The sequence below is a fragment of the Eupeodes corollae genome, chromosome 1 (genome assembly GCF_945859685.1).
Source record: "Eupeodes corollae chromosome 1, idEupCoro1.1, whole genome shotgun sequence".
Lineage (NCBI taxonomy): Eukaryota > Metazoa > Arthropoda > Insecta > Diptera > Syrphidae > Eupeodes > Eupeodes corollae.
In genome coordinates, this window is record NC_079147.1 from 259,498,886 (window position 1) to 259,517,619 (window position 18,734).

At 32.6% G+C, this 18,734-nt stretch overlaps 2 protein-coding genes across 2 annotated transcripts; both read left to right on the forward strand.

Annotated features, from left to right (window-relative positions):
• The first annotated feature begins 3,881 nt into the window (after positions 1 to 3,881).
• LOC129939454 (N-acylneuraminate cytidylyltransferase A) lies at positions 3,882 to 18,334 on the forward strand. The gene is made up of 5 exons (XM_056047475.1): positions 3,882 to 4,026; positions 4,099 to 4,301; positions 17,277 to 17,481; positions 17,541 to 17,711; positions 18,194 to 18,334. The coding sequence occupies exons 1-5, from the start codon at positions 3,941 to 3,943 to the stop codon at positions 18,306 to 18,308; spliced, it is 780 nt and encodes a 259-aa protein (XP_055903450.1). The 5' UTR covers positions 3,882 to 3,940; the 3' UTR covers positions 18,309 to 18,334.
• Positions 9,069 to 9,911, forward strand: LOC129939455 (nucleoside diphosphate kinase 6). Its single transcript, XM_056047476.1, has 2 exons — positions 9,069 to 9,367; positions 9,440 to 9,911. Exons 1-2 carry the CDS (start codon positions 9,168 to 9,170, stop codon positions 9,690 to 9,692), a joined length of 453 nt encoding a protein of 150 aa, XP_055903451.1. The 5' UTR covers positions 9,069 to 9,167; the 3' UTR covers positions 9,693 to 9,911.
• Positions 18,335 to 18,734: the final 400 nt, after the last annotated feature.

Genomic DNA, 18,734 nt, shown 5'->3' on the forward strand with positions numbered 1-18,734 from the left:
CAAGACAGGGGCAACAAGCCAAACAACAAAAGTTATTATTGTTTTATTGTGTCCGAAGGCACCTGGTGGTATAATTTTACTAAGATCATGCGATTTGACAACGTAAGAGTTTTTTCTGTAAAAGATCGTGACTACGCGAATAGTCAGTGAACTCTAGACATATTAAAAAGTATTTAAAAACTACGTTACAAAAACCGCATATTGCGAATCTTGATGAAACGATCATTCGAATGACTTTAAAACTTACTAGCAAGTCTAAATTTTACAGGGTTATCTATTCTTCGGTTTCTGGAGTAGACGTAAATAAAACACATATAAATTATTATTATTTGTTATTATATAAATGTACAAAACAATACTTAAAAGCTAATAGCTACCAGGGCTTCTAGCTGAAATGATTAAAGTCGTATTTTTGGATATTATGATTTTTTAAATTTGCCAACTGCAGGGAGCGTGTTTGTTCGGAAGGAACCAAAAGGAGATTAATTAGATTACAGTTAAAAAGTTTATTACAAATTGCTTTGATTTTCGGGCAGTCTGTAGTTTTAAATGGTTGATGGTCAGCTGGATATTGAGTTGGCATAGGTGGCAAATGGAAGGGGGATCTTTGTTGAGAAGGTGACTATGGGTGAGCTGTCTGTGTTCAATCCTCAACCTTGTGAAGCATTTGTTCATGATTGCAGGCGTAAAGGTGGGGTAGATAACTTGGCTGCAATTTTGGTTGATGGAAGAATAGTGGTGTTGATAACCAGACCAATCTATTGTTTTTAACTTCCCATAGGAAGTTATTGTAATGACTCCGATTTGTTAAATTGAAAATTTTACATTTCTCAACGTTTCAAGGTCCCTAGAGTCGAAATAAAAGATTTTTAGAAAGATGTGCGTGTGTACGTACGTTAGTACGTTCGTTTTTTCGTCGTCCATAGCTCAAGAACCAGAAGAGATATCGATTTCAAATAAATTTTGTTATACAGATAATAATACAGAAAGATGCAGAAAGGGCTCTCAAGAAAATTGCGTGGGTGGTTTTTTTTACCATAGCAGTTTGAAAAAAAGTGAAAATTTTGGATAACCCTAAATATCTTACGAGCCAAAAACGCTAGAGACTTGAATTAAATTTTATATAATATATTGTAACGTGATATCAAAGAAGTATATTTTTTGAAAAAAATGCATTTAACGTTTTTTACCTCCAAAATTTTACGACTAAAATATTTCATCTCCAAAATAAAAAAATTTGAGAAAAATCAAACTGACAGTTTTTTTTATATAAAATAAAAATCTAAAAAAAACATTACTCAAAGTTGGTAAAAATTGAATTTCGTTTCAAATATCTTTTCAAAAACTTGATATTTAGGCTTCAAACTTATTTTATCTTATAAGAAATATTGTTTTCAACATTTGATAAAATTTTGAAAAAATCGATATGACAGGTTTTAACAAAAAAAAAAAACAATACTAAAACTTGGTAAAAACATATTTTCGACTCAAATAGCTTTTCAAAAATTAAAAATATTGGCTTCATACTTATTTTATTTCACAGAAAATATTGTTTTCGATATTCAGTAATTTTTATATAAAAATCCAACAGTCCGTTTTTTCATAAAAAATAAAATCTACAAAAAATAGTACGCAAATTTGGTAAAAATTGATACGAGTACATATAAACAAACTTTAAAGCAAGACAAATCGACAGACGGGATGGGAAGTTATCAGTGTGTGTCGCATCCCAGCATCTTTTTTTTAATTTTTGGTTCAATGCCGATTTTTCTCGCATACATTAAAGTTATGCAGAGAGCTGGTAGTTTTTAAGGTGTCTTTAAGCGATTTAGGATTTTCTTAGAGTCTAAAAAATAAAATTGGAGAGTCATAGGATTCAAGTACTTTTCCTACAAGTCTTGATGTAAGGACTTTTTTTCTTTTTGTGATCGACAGAAAACCTCCCTCAGGTCTTAAAAGCTTTGAGGCTGCCTCTGATTGCGGAGTGATATATAAAATATTTTTGTTCATGATATTTCGTTTTCATTATAAAGTTTGAACGTTGACACTATGTGTGAAATACTACATCTTTTAAACAACTTGTCGAATGTTGGTTTTTAAGTGTTCAAGATTTAAAGTTATGTAAATGCATAAACACGGTTTCTCGAGTAGCCCCACAAAAAAAGTCCAGGTTGCCAAATCGCATGACCTTGGTGGCCAGTTTACTGGCATGTGATACCGTCTGGTTGAAACCACATATTCGTTATATGAACATAACGCTTCGGATGGACGATAATAGTCGGTTCATAGTCGTTTTTGTTTTAACCGAGTGAGAAATGGGATTCATCGCTGAAGAAAATTTTGTCCGAAAAATCACCGTCCACCACCTGTTGTTCAAACACCCATTAGGCGCACACATACAACGTATTTATAATTACTTTTCGACATCTTAAAGCGTTTCTTAAGAAATAATATAGATGACTATAGTTTTGTCCGTCGAGACTTTCGAGGAACTGGTCACGGTCAATGCTTTTCAAAGTTACAGATCGTACAATTTCTCCTGAATTTTTTCTAAACGTTCTTGTGGATCATCTCACGTAAGTTAAAGTCACTTCAAATAATTTGGTGTCCCGGCATAATACAGGTTGCAATACTCGTCTTGGAATCGTGATTGCTCTGTGTGTGAGTTACCTGCAATGTCTTTCTGTAAGTTCTGTTAAAGTTTCCACATGCAATGTTTTCCACTCAGACTTTGTTGAACAGTTGAATTCAGTATTCAAAAATTCTGTCAACTTATTTGCTCTGTAAATCTACTTTTTTAAAATGGCATCTAAAAGTTTTCTCAATGCTCTTTTCAGAAGTGTGCTAACCTTTTGAATGTATTTGAATTGAAGTTCGAGTGTTGAAAAAAATGTTTAACTTCCATGTGTTCGGAATAACCCCAAACTTGCGCACAGTACTTTATCATTGATTTTAAAGCAGCTTCGTATATTACATACTTAACCGAGTGCCTAATGTTTCTGTACTTAGTAAAGTTTGACCAGGTAGCATTTATTGAGTATAAAGATTTTGCAAGTCTTTCCACGACAAATTGTAAGTCAGAGTTGCTCCCAGACAAGTTGTTTAAAGTTCATTTTCTCGGCTACCCAGCATTAAACGTTTCAAAAAATCACAACTTCTGATTTTCTTTCTTTCACAAGCAGATTCCATTTCGAACAAAAATTTACGGCATATCAGAGTCGAAGTTATTCAAAAACAAGATAAATAGCAGATCACTGAGAATGCATCCCAATTTTACACTTTGATTGATAGGAAAAAAGTTACTGACGTTAGTTTTATTCCATACTGAGATTCTTTCCATCCTCAAAAACTAATTGAGTTTTGATAATTAAATGTACAATTGTACATACATACGTAGATCTCATCTTCTTCTCTTGAAGGTAATTAAATGAAAACAAAACAATGGAAGACACCATCAGTTTATCTTTTTGAAACGAGTCTAACTAATTCCATTTAATATATCATTAAATGGAATTAGTTATGCCCAAAACCCTGAACATAGTTTTATTCTTTCTTTAAGAAGTGTATTGATTTAATTAATTTAACCTCTTACTCACATGTATCATAATCCAAAAAAACTGACTTTTACAATAAATAAAATAATAATAAAAAATTAAGCAACAAATGAATTTACACAACTAACCTACAACACAACATGAATCTTATTACTATCAATTTATTTCGAAAAATCTAGACACCACCCCAAGTAGTGTCCATTGTCCTCACAATGAATGGCTTTAGAATATTATCATGAGGATTAATTGAATTCTACGTGCACGCGTTCTCAATGAAAGAGGTGTCAAGAGTTTTAAGTCTGTAACATGATTCGCAATATTGCATCGTCTGCCGTAGACATCAGTTATCGGTATCAGAAGTGGAATTCGGATAATATTTTTAAAAAATGTCTCTCTTCATACGTTTGACTGTAATTAGTTTAATTTTAACTTTAACAATATCAGTGGCATATACAAAACAAAGTATTACTTGGTAATTTTTATTGGATTTTTTTGTTAAATTTACCATTTTTTCTTAATTCGGAAAGTTATTTTTAATTTATAGTTCGGATTGTACAAATTCAACAAGTGTTATTGCTTTGATTTTGGCTCGAGGTGGTTCTAAGGGAATTTTGAAAAAGAATCTTATGCCAGTTAATGGTGTGTCGTTATTAGGAAGAACAATTCAAACGATAAATGCTTCTAAACTATTTCCAGAAATATGGGTTTCAACCGATGAAGAAGCAATTAAAAATGAAGCAACAAAGTGTAAGTACACAAAAGGTTTTCTTTTCTTTTTTGACTAAAAATACGAAATTTTTGATAATATTTTTGTAAATAAAAAAAATAAAATATTATATGGTATAGCTAAAGAAGGGTAGAGGGAGCTAGTATCGTTTTTGTAAAGTTTTTTGTATAGTTAACAAATAAAGGGCAAATTATATTCAATTTCCACTAGACTTAAATAACTGTGTTCAAAATTATAAAATCATAAAACTTCAAAGTACAATATCGAAAGTGTCTCATTTTAAATAATAATATTTAAATTGACTGAGAGTTCATTATTTAGGGCCCAAAAGTTTTGTATACAAATTTTCTAAATAGTATCCGAAACGAAATAGTAGTGCATAGGACTGGAGGCATTCACTAACTAGTGACTACGTAATGAAGTCATTCTGATTGAGTAAATGCAAGAACAAAATGGGTTGAAATTTCCCCTTTGACGCAGTGTAAAAATGTTGGCTGCGGAGTAAGTAGGCACTGATTTTGACGTTTCAGATCCAGCTGCTTACAAAAATTCAAAATGAATTTAATTGTTCAGTAGTTAAATTAAAATCTACATATATGTATATCAATTACATCCCATATTTGATTTTATTGAATTAAAAAGCAAAAAAGATAATTTAAAGCTCTCTGAACATAAATGTTTCTTATTTTATATAGTACATATTTGCATTTCTCATAAAAATGACAGTTTGGATTTGACTAGCTTTGTAGTGCAATTTTGCATTCACAAAGCTAGTTGAATTTTGACTACCCACTGGCTGCGTTCAATTTCGTGTTGTATAGGTTATCTCGGATAGGTTGATTTAAGATACCTTGTTGGACGAGTTGGATAGCTGTATTGAGATAGCTGTCAAAAAATAAAAACCACTTTCAGCTGTTCACAAAAAGCAGAGAAACATTTAAGATTCGAATTCAAAATTGTTGTTAGATATGAAATTTAATGGATAATTCAACTGATTCGTCGGACATTGATGAATTGTTAGGTGCGTAACAAATTTACATTATTTTAATAAAAAAAATAGAAAACAAATTTAATTATTTAAGGCTTCATATCATGTACTTCAATATGTTAATGTAACATTTCGTCGTCCGAGAATTGGTTTGTTCCATACGCCACTTTAGGTGGTTTTGAGTTAGGAATGGATTCTATGGTAATTTTGTATGCTCTTTCTAAATCTGTGATCAGATTTGGGCCACGCCTTTTCAATCCCGAGATATCCCACATGAATTTTGTTCCATATCGACCAAAATCAACATTTTCTAGAATTGTTTTGTGCCATAAACCATTTTTTGGCGTTTGGGACATTTTTTGCATATAATTTTTATCAAGTTTTTTGTCAGAATTGTTTTGTTCCACGTGCATATTACGGTGACAAAGGATAGAAAAAATACTAAGAATGTTGAGAATTGGTTTGTCCTACGTGCACTTGTGTTTAAGAAATGCTATGTTTATAGGCCAATGATCGCAAACAAAATTTTAGTATTGGTTTGTGCCATATCCATTACAATTGTGTAGATATCCCAAGACAATTGTATGAAACACATCCGCATTTTACTATAAGAGGAAGCTTTATATGTTCAATCAAAATTTTGGAAAGGCTTATCGAAGTATACCCCACCTTAAAATCCATCATACTATGGAGTGATTCATGTGTTCGCAGAATAGGAACAAAATCAATTCCACCGCAATTAAAATGTTCTTGAACCGAAGTGGTGTAGAGATGATTGTCCAGAGATATTCCGAGCCGGGACATTCCTTAATTCAGGAGGTGGATTGCATTCATTCGGCAATCGATAAATATTTGAAAAACCTTGAGATCCATAGTCTACTGCACAGACAAAGTTGAACTTAAAATTATTGCTTCCTGAAGATTTTGGCGTATTCCATTTTGGCTAACAAAATGGACTTCAGCAAAAGTACCTTTTTCCAAAGTAAAAATATTGCTTTATGAAAAAAATTTCGATTTTGAAATAAAATTTAAAAACTCGGCGAAAGAAAAAGAGTACAAGTACTGTAAGTTTATTTAAGACAGCCACCAAGGGTGCACTACCAACACCGAAAAATTTGCTTTGTTCAAAATAACACAAACCTTTAAAACACCGATCTCAAATGAAAAGAAAAAAGTCCTTAAAGACTTGTTACGGTTTTTACCTGAAATTGATAAGCAATATCTTAAAACATTGCTTAATATTTAGAAACTAAAAAAGTGATAGCAATAGAACTGCTTTTTTATTTTGTTTTTAGCAAGAATTTAAAATAATCTTTTTGTTTTTGGAAAAAATCGAACTATTGATTTTTGACCGTAAAAATTTGTATTGAAACTACTGTTATTTTTAGTTTGAAAAAATCGGGGGACCATTTTTTTCGTCTTCTCTACCATCCTAATGTCATGTTCGATTAAAATCTCGAATGTATGATAGATAAAGATATTTACAAAATCAAACTATGTATGTTAATTTGATATTGGGAGATCGATAAGCTTTGAAAACTTCGTTAAGGATTGTTTGAAAACGAAACAAAAACAATAAATAATTTTCGTCTTTTGAAAAGGAAAACGATGAGAACTAGGGCATTATTTTCTAAAATCAAGTCGTTGTTATTGAAATACGGCCTAGATATTTTCATCAGCCCTTTTGACTGGAAATTATGATAAAGGTTCTTCTAGGCCCTTTCATGTATGTCGAAAATGACAAAAGGGTTACACTAGAATACATTAGATAAGACGTAACTTCACTGCAAATGCAAATACTCAAGCGATTTTTAATTCTCTAGAAAGTTTTAAGACTACATACAAGAGTGACAGAAAAAAGGAGTAGATGCAGTCTATTTTTATTAAAATTGAAGTAGGTAAAAACCAGATATTGAAAATGAAGCAGATATCAATATTTTGATGATGGTGCGAAGTAGGAAGTAGATTTTAAATTTATTTGGAAAAAAGAAGTAGATCTACTTCAATTGAAGTAAAGTGGTAACGCTGATCCGGATACCCTATCTGTCTGAGATTGAAGGCAGCCACTGTATATCCATTTATAGCTCAGGGTTCAATCTCTGTCAGAGTCATCTAAAAGTATTTATTACTGATAAATGCTCTTCTGAGGAATTGACAAATCCTCTAAGAGTAATTATTGCCGGCAATACCAGAGCTCGTTTTTTTGGGCAAAATAACAATAATGTTGCATAATCTGTTGAATGAGGTAATTTTTTGTCATTTTATTACTACAGAAGTGTCAACATTAAATTAATCAAGACAACATTCTGAATTGACAATCGACTATGTTTCCTTTTGATTAAAAATTCAAATTGGAAATCCACAAAGTTGTTTATTTGTGAAAAAAACCTTAATTGCACATTTGTTTTTTGTTTAAAATCCATTTTCCTGATTTTATCAGCAGCTGTCAAAAAATGAAATAAATCGTTAAACTAATTTGTATTTCTATTCCAATGGCATATTTGTGTCCGAAAAAATTTGATGATGGATTTAAATATAGAAAACTTTTGTCATTGATAGAAATATTTCAATGATTGCTATAAACAACCTATCTTAAATTGAAATGTATAGTTTCGATGATGAAAAAAACTTTCTCCAAGAAAATTCTTTGATCAAAACATTTTTTTCGGATTTTTTTCAATGATAGCTATAATTAAACAAAATTCTTTTGTTTGCATTTTGTAGTCAGCTTCTCAGCAAAAATGAAAATTAACCTGGAATATTAATAAAACGGATCAACGAAATTAGTTGAACTTTAAATGATATTCTTTTTTTTTGAAAAAGTAGGTACTTGAAATTAGAATTCTGTTAAAATCATATGTTCAAAAATGAATTAAAACAAAATAGACTGAAATTAACTATCCCTTTAGTTTCTTTAAAATTCTCTTGAACCTTTCAGGCTAATACAGTTTTTTCCTAATCTATTTGAAAAAATCCTTAAAACGGATAAATTTCGTTCTCTTAATACTCCTGGACATATTTACATTAAAGTGAAAGAAATAAGAAAACTGTCTGGTCTAATTTAAACAATTTAAAGTTAGACATTGTTGCAAATGAATTAATAATTTATTGTATTCAGACCTCTTTTTTTAAGTGACGTTATAGCTGTCATTGGTTTTCATCATTAGGATTAGTTTCGATTTATAAATCAGGAAAATGATAGCTTTAATCAATCTATCAATTCCAATGCTTGCTTTTAAAGCCTAGTACATACTTCCTCGTGAAGTGAACGTTCGCCAGTGGAGAAAATGAACTTCTGACATTGCTTACTGGTACACACTTGTGAGTACACGTTGTGAACATCGTCAACTTCATCAGTTGAATCTTCAAATAGGTATTCTATTTCATATGACACCATTTTAACTTTTTTTTTAGAACAAGGCGCAAGCAGCCACAAACTTTAAAATGCGGAAACCAAATGTCAAAGCTTCACCAACAGTTCCCGTACATTTTGCACGTGAATTGCCCGTGAACGAAAACTCTCCACTTTGTTCTCCACTGAGCTTCACGAGCAAGTTCACGGGTGAACCAAAAACTGAAATTTGTATGGGTTCGCGAGATGTTTCACAAGTATGTACTAGGCTTAATGTAGAAACCATTAATAGTTAAAACTGACCCCTAATGTTTTTCTTATTTGTCATGAGTGTAACCTTGTCATAATTTTCAACTCCGAATAAAAGCATTCCGAAATTAAACCATCCCTGTTTTTTTATATCGAACAGTTCCTGATTTGACATTTACGTCTGACATGAAAATGACATTTCTCTTCAAAACAAGAAACAAATAATCAAAACAAATGTAATTCTATTTCGTCTTATTAAATAAAATATATTAATTTAATTATTCAATAACAAAAACAATGGAAATAACATTTGCTTTAATAAAACCACATGCTGTGAAAAATATTGTTGCTCTAAAATACGTCACTGACATAATAAAACACAATTTTTCTGTGTTGCAAACTAAAGAAGTTGTCATTACGAAACAACTTGCCAGTAGATTCTATGAGGAACATCAAGGCAAATTCTTTTATAATCGTTTGGTGACATTCATGGGAAGGTAAATATAAGTCAACAACAACTGTCCAGACGTATAGAAAGTGTTTGTTTGTTGTACATTTATTTTTTGTAGTGGCCCATCGATTGCATTTGTTTTAGCTTCAAAAGGTAGCATTGCCAAGTGGAGAACTATGTTAGGCCCTACCAAAGTCCACAGAGCTGTCTTCTCTAGTCCCGATTCTATTCGATCTCTCTATGGATTGTCTGATACTAGAAATGCATGTCATGGATCGGATAGTCTGGAATCGGCTTCACGTGAAATTTCAATTATATTTCCCGATTTCGATTATGACAAGGAACTACTAAAGCAAATGGAAGCTATTTGATATTTGTCTATAATAAAAAATTAACTGTAGGATAAAACTTCCAATCTTAGCCATGTCTTACAATCAAAGTTACTGTTAATTCAGAAAGAGGATACTCTTAACGTTTAAAGAACTGAGTAAATGTTTAAATAAAAGAATTAAGAAAATTGTTATTTTGCACCAATTGATTTGAGTCAATGTGAAACCAAAGAAAATAAAGTTGTTATAATTTCTAAGAAATCATGTGGGTTTATAATTTGATTGGAAAATAGACTCAGACCGCTTTGTAAATATTGGTACTCATAATGACCTTTGATAAAGTAGATTTAATAACTGGACTTGTAAACAGATGGGCAATACCTTATCATAAGAGATGACTTGAGAATTAATTGAATTAGGTAGGAAACACAACAGTTCGCAAGAGGACCTACTTTAAGAGGATTTTTAAATTTCTCTCACAAAGCGTGATAAGTCTTGCACATAACGTCAATAGAAAAAATGCTAAACAAATTATATTCCCAATGATATTTAATATTAAAGTAGGTAGGCTGATTTGAAAGTCTCAGGTAATTTGATTTCGATGCTCAAGTAAATGTGGGTTGTCAACGTAATCTAAGATTTAAAAGCGTTTAGGTATGACGAATAAGTAAACATAATGTTCAAATTGGTAGACCATCGTCCGGCATATTGGATCCAATTTGTATCTATTTATATACTGTGATGAGAAAAGGTTTATAATAACAGCTATGAATCTCGAAAAATTAAAAATTCTGTTAAGATATTTCGACTTACTAAGTATGAATTAACTTCTTTAAATAAGCTACAAGAATATTGAAAGTAGTTTTAGTAACCAATTAAAGGGGGATTAAATAGACATCAAGTTAAAACTTGAAACCTCCGTATGGCTCATTAGGCGTTTGAAATAGTTATGTGACTTTTTTAAAACAAATACTAGTCTTTTTTTCTGTGAGTATTGTATGGATCAGAAATTCTACAGATCTGCAAATGTAAAAATCATGCATTAATTTCCGCTCGTTAATTAAAGCGATTATTTGCGTTTATTATGATTATTTATTTTAACTTATCAAAGAAAAGGTTTTGAGCCATCAATATATTGAAGGTTTTTTTCATAATTTTCGATTTTATATTTCTTTAGATTTCCCAACTTTCAAGAAACGGTAAAGTTGATGACTACCATACACTTTGGAATTTGAACCATATTTAAAAAAAAATATTTTTGGGAGAATTTTCAATCTTTTTGATGCTTCCGGATATAGGGTGGTAATTGGTATGACCATGACTTCTTTTTTGTAGATTTTGACATTTAAAGTCTGCCGCAGTAATGTAATATATTTGTTTTACTTATAAAATTTAAATTGACATTATTTTGCTTTTCTGAAAAATTTAAAGTCACTAGTTAATCTGCAACAATTCGGTGCGCATTTTTATAGTGGTTGCATCATTTTATTTAAATATCGTAAAACAGTAAGATTTAAAATCTTATAAGGTAGCTGTAAGCTTATTTTATAAAAAAGGGTGAGCCAAGATAATCACAAAAAAAATTATCGTAAGATTTTATGCTTGTTACGTTCAGAATTTGTTTTATACTACGAGGCAATGTGTGCCAAAGCTTAACCGAATTTACAAAAAAATTGACGTTCTGATGTTAAATATGAGTAAGGAGGGATAATTAGGTGATGAAATCTGTTTGAGGTTCTTTTCGAAAGGCATGTCTGGTAAGCGCGAGGCATAATCAGATATCTGATCATATCTGCGTAATCCAAAAACATAATGAACGATTGAGTTGAAAGCTACATTAAGTTTTCGCCTGCTCGTAAAACTGCAGTTACAATTTATTTCAAAACCATAAACAAGTAGAGGAATTACCAAGGTTTTAGCGAGAAGCAAATGCGTTTTTATTGGAGTGAAAGATTGTGTAACCCATAACGTTCGAACCTTACCAACGAGTCTATTTATATGAGCATCCCAAGTCTAAAGACGATTAAAAGTCACACCAAGATTCTTTGCTGTAACCACAAATTCGATTGGAGCATTGCTCAGAACAATAGGTGTAGGTATTAATTAAATGGAATTTGGATTTTTTTGAGTTCAACATAAGTCCGTTTGATAAAGACCAATTTGCTACTCTCTTCAGGCCTTCTTTGACCCAAAAAGCTCCATATTCGATAAGGCAAAGTGGACAACTGAAATAAAGCTGAACGTCATCAGCATGCAAGTGAGAGCTGAAATTAACTAATGAAGATGGAAGTTGATTTAAATAAGCGTAAAACAAGAGAGGACCTAGTATGGAACCTTGTGGAACACCAGTGGCATTCGGCAAAAAAATTGACAGGGTGTCACCAACTTGCACTGCTTGCGTTCTATCAGTTATATAAGAAAAAATTAAGCACTAGATGAAAAATTAAAATTTTGCATGAGGTTTCTGCAGAGATTGACCCGATTAACGGAATCGAAAGCCTTCAAAAAATCCAACAAAAATACAAACGTAGCCTCGTCTTTATCTTATGCTTTTCTAATGTCATCACATTTAAAAGTGCGGTAACACAGATTGATAAGGGCTGAGCAGTGAGTTAGTAGATAGAAAGACGTTAATTTGCTTTTGAAGGATCCTTTTAAAAAACTTTCGACAAAAATGGCTATACTGAAATAGGTCTAAATATATCTATTTTAGAGTTTTTGGGAAGTGGAATGATTTTAGCAACTTTCCATGACTCAGGGTATATAGAGGACGTCAAAATAGTATTGAAAGCAAAAGTGATATATGGCAATATCATACACAAAACAGGAAGGATGTAATATCATCAAACCCAACAGCTTTTGACTTAATAGAAAAAACACTACATCAGCACTATCTACTGCAGAAAATTCAAAACCAGGCTCATTACTGTCGCGTAGGTCAGTAAAAGAAATTGAAGGCCAAATTTTTGGGACCTGTGGCGGTGGAGAAGAAATGAATTTTTCATTAAGTTTATTGCCATCAATGTCCTCAACAGAAACCGAATTTTGTCTTTTCGATTCCTATTCTGCGTAGATTTTTCCAGAGCTTGCGACCATTTGAACTTGTGTTAAGCTGTTGAGAAAAATGTTAGTATTTATCCTCGCGTATCATAGCTACTACTACTCTGTTCATCTCGCTGTTGCACCAAGTCTCTAATGGCACGAGAAAACCATTGATTTTTGTTTTGTTTAAAAGTTATTGTTTTTAAAGCGGCATGGGTATTATACAGTTCAGAGAAATTATATGTTAAAAATTCAATCTGATCATTTGAGGGAGGCATTTAATATATAGAATCCCACTTTGTTTCTCGTGTTTGAGTTTCAAGTTCTTGCAAATTTATATTATAGAAATCTTGATAAGTGATTTTTTTATCTGAATATTTTAGGCTTAAGTTAGAAAAATGAAATCATGCTAAGAAAAAACAGGAGCCACAATTATTAGGTCCAATAACGAGGAATCCCTTTCAAAAAAAATGTGTTGGGGAACTGGTGTTAACAGGTACTAAATTAAAATATAACATATGATTCGTGAAACCATTAGGGTTCAATAGATTGCATTGGACCATTTGTCTTCGAAATCAAGGCTGGTGGTATGCTTTAAAGAGCGAGCCTTGTTAACTGACTTTTTTATTTTGGTTACATATGGTGCTTCCCATGGAAACATTTTGGACAACAACCGGTTTTATCATCATTGAATTATTAATTCAGCCATCTTTGCAATGTCAATTGGTCATCTCGGAGGAGCAATTTGATTGTTTGTGGGAAACCCTAAAGGACCTATGTACGTTAAGCCAGCAATCTGAAAAATATTCAAGCTCAACGTCAAGATCATCCAAGCAATTTTATTATTAATTATTATTCGGAAAACATCAACAAGGTAAACTTGAAAAATTAATTAAAGGCTGCCAGTGAGTGTCATGACTCCGCCTGTACTTGAGCGAGTAAGTGATTCTATGGGACCAATCTTTTTTCGCACTCGTACTGTGGCAAGAGTCCTAAGAGATCTAAACACACAAAAATCCGCTGGTCCGGATGGTATCCCCGCTATTATTCTGAAGAGGTGTTCTTCAACGCTGGCAAAACCACTGTGTAAGCTTTTTCATCTGTCCTACTCCTCAGGTCTCGTTCCGAGACTAACTACCGACCGATTGCACTTACGCCCCTTCTTTGCAACGTCATGGAAAAGCTGATTAATTATCAGCTCAAGAAATATCTTGAAGATCGAAAGCTTCTTAATGACCGGCAATACGGCTTTCTTAGCAATAGGTCCACTGGTGATCTCATGGTTCATCTCACCGAACAGTGGAGCAAATCTTTACATCGTTTTGGAGAAAGTAAGATTATTGCACTTGGTATTTTAAAAGCATTTGATAGGGTATGGCATCAGGCTCTCTTATCGAAAATGCGTGATTTCGGTTTTCATGAATCCCTGCTTCATTGGATTAGTAATTACCTTTCGGACCGTTCAATACAAGTAGTATAGGATGGATTCAAGTCTGAAAACCATAAAATAAATGCTGGTGTGCCCAGGGCTCTGTTTTATCTCCAACACTCTTTCTTATTTTTATTAATGATCTCCTGTCTGCAACATCTACATTGTTTCGCTAACGATAGTACTCTTAGCTTTTCATATTCGTTTTCAGATTCACATACCTCTTCTTCGGATGTGGAACTACAACGACAAAATATGATAAGCTCATTTTCCGACCTAAACAGCATTGTTCAATGGGGATTAAAAAACCGCTTCGAAAACCCAATGCTGTCTTGTATCGTTAAAGCGAGATATACCCCCATTGCCATTATCCATGGATGGCACTTGTATCAATGAGACTGAACACCTCGATATTCTCGGTATGTTTGTCACCAACCACCTCTTATGGAATGATCACATACGCGATGTCGCCAAAAATGCCGCAAGGTGTTTTGGTTTCCTTAGGCGATGCAAGAAATATTTCACCCCTTTTGATCTGGCTATTATCTACAATACTTACATATGTCCAAAGCTTGAGTATAACTCCCATCTCTGGGCTGGTGCTCCTGCAACTTACTTAAGCCTCTTGGATAGTATTGAACGTAGAGCATTTAAATTGATAGATGATAATATCATCATAAGTTCATTTACTTCGCTTGAACATCGCCGTAATGTCTCTTGTCTGACCCTTTTTTACCGTTATTTTAACGGCTTATGCTCTAGTGAAATAGCCAGTTGCATTTCTCCCCTTAAACAGTTCAACCGTAATATTCGCGCTTCTAGGAATGCTCATCAGTATACCCTCGAGCCCAACTTCGGCCGTACTGTCAAATACAGAGATTCGTTCTTTAGTCGTACTACGCGAATGTGGAATACCTTACCACACTCTGTCTTTCCTAGTCATTGCAATATTCAGGAATTCAAAACCAATGTGCACCGACATCTCCTTTTAAACTCTCTCTTCTCTTCCTAGTGCTCACTCGCTCACACTGTGCCTCTGCATAATAAGGGTAGTAATATCCCCTTGAGTGTGTGGTTATTATAAAAAAAGGTGACAGAATGCACTACTACTAGACTAGCCAAGGTTTTTTTCGTATTTGGACCTCTATTTGACAGTCTATTTTTTTTAGGTATATGAACTTTAAATTGTTAATTCCTCAGGAGATTATTTAGGAAATTCAAGAAAGTCAACTTTCAAATTCTTCCTACTGAGTTGAAAGCTTCGCAAGTGAAGTCAAACAATTCTCAACTTAAAAAAATAAATTAGTTGGGGCAACAGTCCGTTGGGAACTAGGGCCTAGTGACTTACAACTCTTAACCATTCCTGTGTGCGAGTAACTTAACTCAAGAGTTGATCAACGGCTGTTAGAAGTCTGAAACTTTGTTTTACAGTGAATAATATTGCTAAGAATTTTAAAGAGAAATTTGTAAAGCTTTCAGCTGATATCAATTTATTTTTTAATGGACTAGTTAAATTTCCTAAAATTCAAAATTTTTCGTTTAGTTCAAAAATTGTAAATTATTGATTCTAAAGCTAAGAAAACAATCCATATTCCATACTTACTAATATTATAAATGCGAAAGTAGCTTTGTCTGTCTTTCTGCTACTCAATCACGCCTAAACTACTGAACCAATTTCCATGAAATTTGGTATGGAGAGATTTTGATACCCGAGAAAGGACATAGGTTTATTTTTACCCCGAGAAAATGACGCATTTCCATAGCAAAATTAAGGTGTGTCGATCGCTTTTACGCTTAAACTACTAAACAGATTTAAAATTGAAATTTGGTAAGGATATAGTTTGAGACTTAAGAAAGGACATGAGTTACTTTGACCTAACCTGATCGCTTTCACTCCTAAATTACCAAAGATTTGAGTACAATGTCCCACAAAAAAGCAGTTAAAGCACTAGATCGTACACTGAAAGACATCAAGAACAACCGGGTTATAATGGGAGTGATGCTGGTTCTCTTAGCTTTCGACTTTAGACAGACCCTGCCGGTAATGACAAGAGGTACACCGGCAGATAAAATAAACGCATTTTGTAATTGGTACATGTAAAAAGTTGTGCCTGACAATGAATATGCGAATACAGCTACACAATGATTCTTAAGCAGAACAATATGCCGCTGTTCTTCTAAAAATCGGAGAAGATTGTATGCAACAGACTGTAATGGCTCGATTACGTTTAGTCATGAATTCTGTCAAATTGTCTGTAGCACAGATGAATTAAAAAGTAATGTCTTTAAACTTGCAACGAACACATTATGTCGGACGTGGAGGGAGATATCCTCGAGTACATCTCAGTAGACAACGTTATAGATACGGAGCAAGTAACATCATATCCCATAGAGTTCGTTAATGTTTTAGAATTATCAGGGGTGCTTGCTCATAAGGTGAGATTGAAGGTTGGTGTTCCAGTCCTCTTAATGAGAAATTTTGATGCACCAAAGTTGTGTAATGGTACACGGCTACAGATAACTCACGTAGGACGAAAAATTATAAAAGCTATAATCATGACTGGAATAGCGAAAGGAAAAAAGGTTTTAATTCCCCGCACTCCAATTATTCTAACCGATTTGCCGTTTTAGTTTAAAAGAGTGCAGTATCGTTTGAAAGCAGTATTTGCAATAACAATAAATAAAGCTCAAGGGCAAAGTTGCAGGTGTAAATTTGAAAAAAAAAAAAAACTGTTTTTCCAATGGACAATTATATGTAGCGTGCTTACGAGTCTTAATAGAACAAAATCTTTACGTTCTGGCCAAGAAAGGAAAAACAAAAAACGTTGTATATAAAAATGTATTGCAGTAACCTATCTTCTTCTTAAAATGTATTAACCAAACCTAACCTAAACCAAACTCACACTTAGTATGGCCTAATCACATCTCGGCACTATTCAAACATACGTACAAAAAAGTACAGCTCAGGTTTTGTCATACTACTATCCAAAAAAAACTATCAATTTTGTAAGTAATGTTTTGTAATATTTAAAATAAAAAAATAATTCAAATCTAGTTGTTGTACTCGTAAGAATCAACTCTTTGATTCGAATTCAATTTTGGTACAAAAATTAATTTGAATATCCCTTAAAATTGTCTTTTCTTCTCATTTGCAGATGGAGCACTCGTTCACATCCGTCCTGAAAGTGTTTCCAGAGATTATACAACTTCAATTGATTCAACTCGAGAGTTTATACAAAAACATAAATACATAAGGAAGTTGGCTCTCTTTCAATGTACATCGGTATTTTTGAAACTTGACTATGTTATCAAAGCATTTGAACTTTTCAAAACTTCTGAATGTGTTTTTGCTACAACAAGGTAAATTATAATAACTTCTATTTTCAAATATTCTTACAACTTTTTAATTTTACTTAAAGGAGCTTTAAACTTCGATGGTCATTAAATGCTGATGGAAGTCTGGTTCCATTGAATTTCGATCCTAAAAACCGACCCCGACGTCAAGATTGGTCTGGTGAATTAGTTGAAACTGGAATGTTTTATTTTGCCAATCGAGACCTTATTGATCAGAATGTCTTTCAAAGTGATAGGTAATTGATGATATATCGACGTTTATAGTGCAGAACCTTATAAATCGAAAATTGTAAAAAATTAAACACATTTGGAAAAACCTTTTGGCAACTTCTATCTTTTTAAGAACTAGCGAACTAAAGGAAACATTTATCGAGGTCACTGGTTGACATTTTAATCTTTTCAAAAAGGGGTTCCTATATTAAAGATTTCTTATGTACTTACATTGATTTTTTCAAAGTTTGTTGGCTTATCAGGTCCTGCACTCGAACCTTCTTCTTTATGTTATTTAAGGCTATCAGGAATAAATATGTCTGGCAGAATGCTGGAAACGTTAATAATTTGTCACTGTTCCATTTAATACCAAAACAAAATTTTAAAGAAAGTTTTTGACACTGTTAACCTTTCCAGGTTTCAAATATATTTATATTTTTCCCGATAGCCCACAAAGAACATCGCCTAACAGAAAAGACTCTAATAACTTTACAAAATTGTATTTCAGATGCAGTAATGTTGTTGTCTCACCCAGAGATTCATTGGAAATCGATACTGCAAATGATTTGAATGTTGCTCGATGTCTTGTCGAAAAGGAAAACATTGCTCTAGGAAAAAACTAAATATCATTTAAAACCAACAACATTTTTTTTTTAAACAAACTATGTATTTATGAATACTTCGAATCGGCTAAATATAAAATAAAATTCGCTTGAAATAACTGACTTATTTTTACTTCGAAGTCTCGAATTTTGTAAAGTATAAAGGACATTATATGTACGCATATTAAACTTGTAAGTAAATGCTTAATTATGGTATCCTTATACATTCACCTTGGAGTTAAGTAAATGTATTCCTCTTTTATAATTCAAATGCAACTCGAAGTATCCTTATGGTATTTTATAAAGCAGCCAATAAGCTTATTTTTTTAAATTGCTACTCACAAAAAGTCTGAAAAAAAAAACAAATCTTAATTAGAAACTGAAGATCTAGCCAATCCTCATGAAGAGTATTTTTATAATTTAAACTCATTATAAGAAAGTACCTAC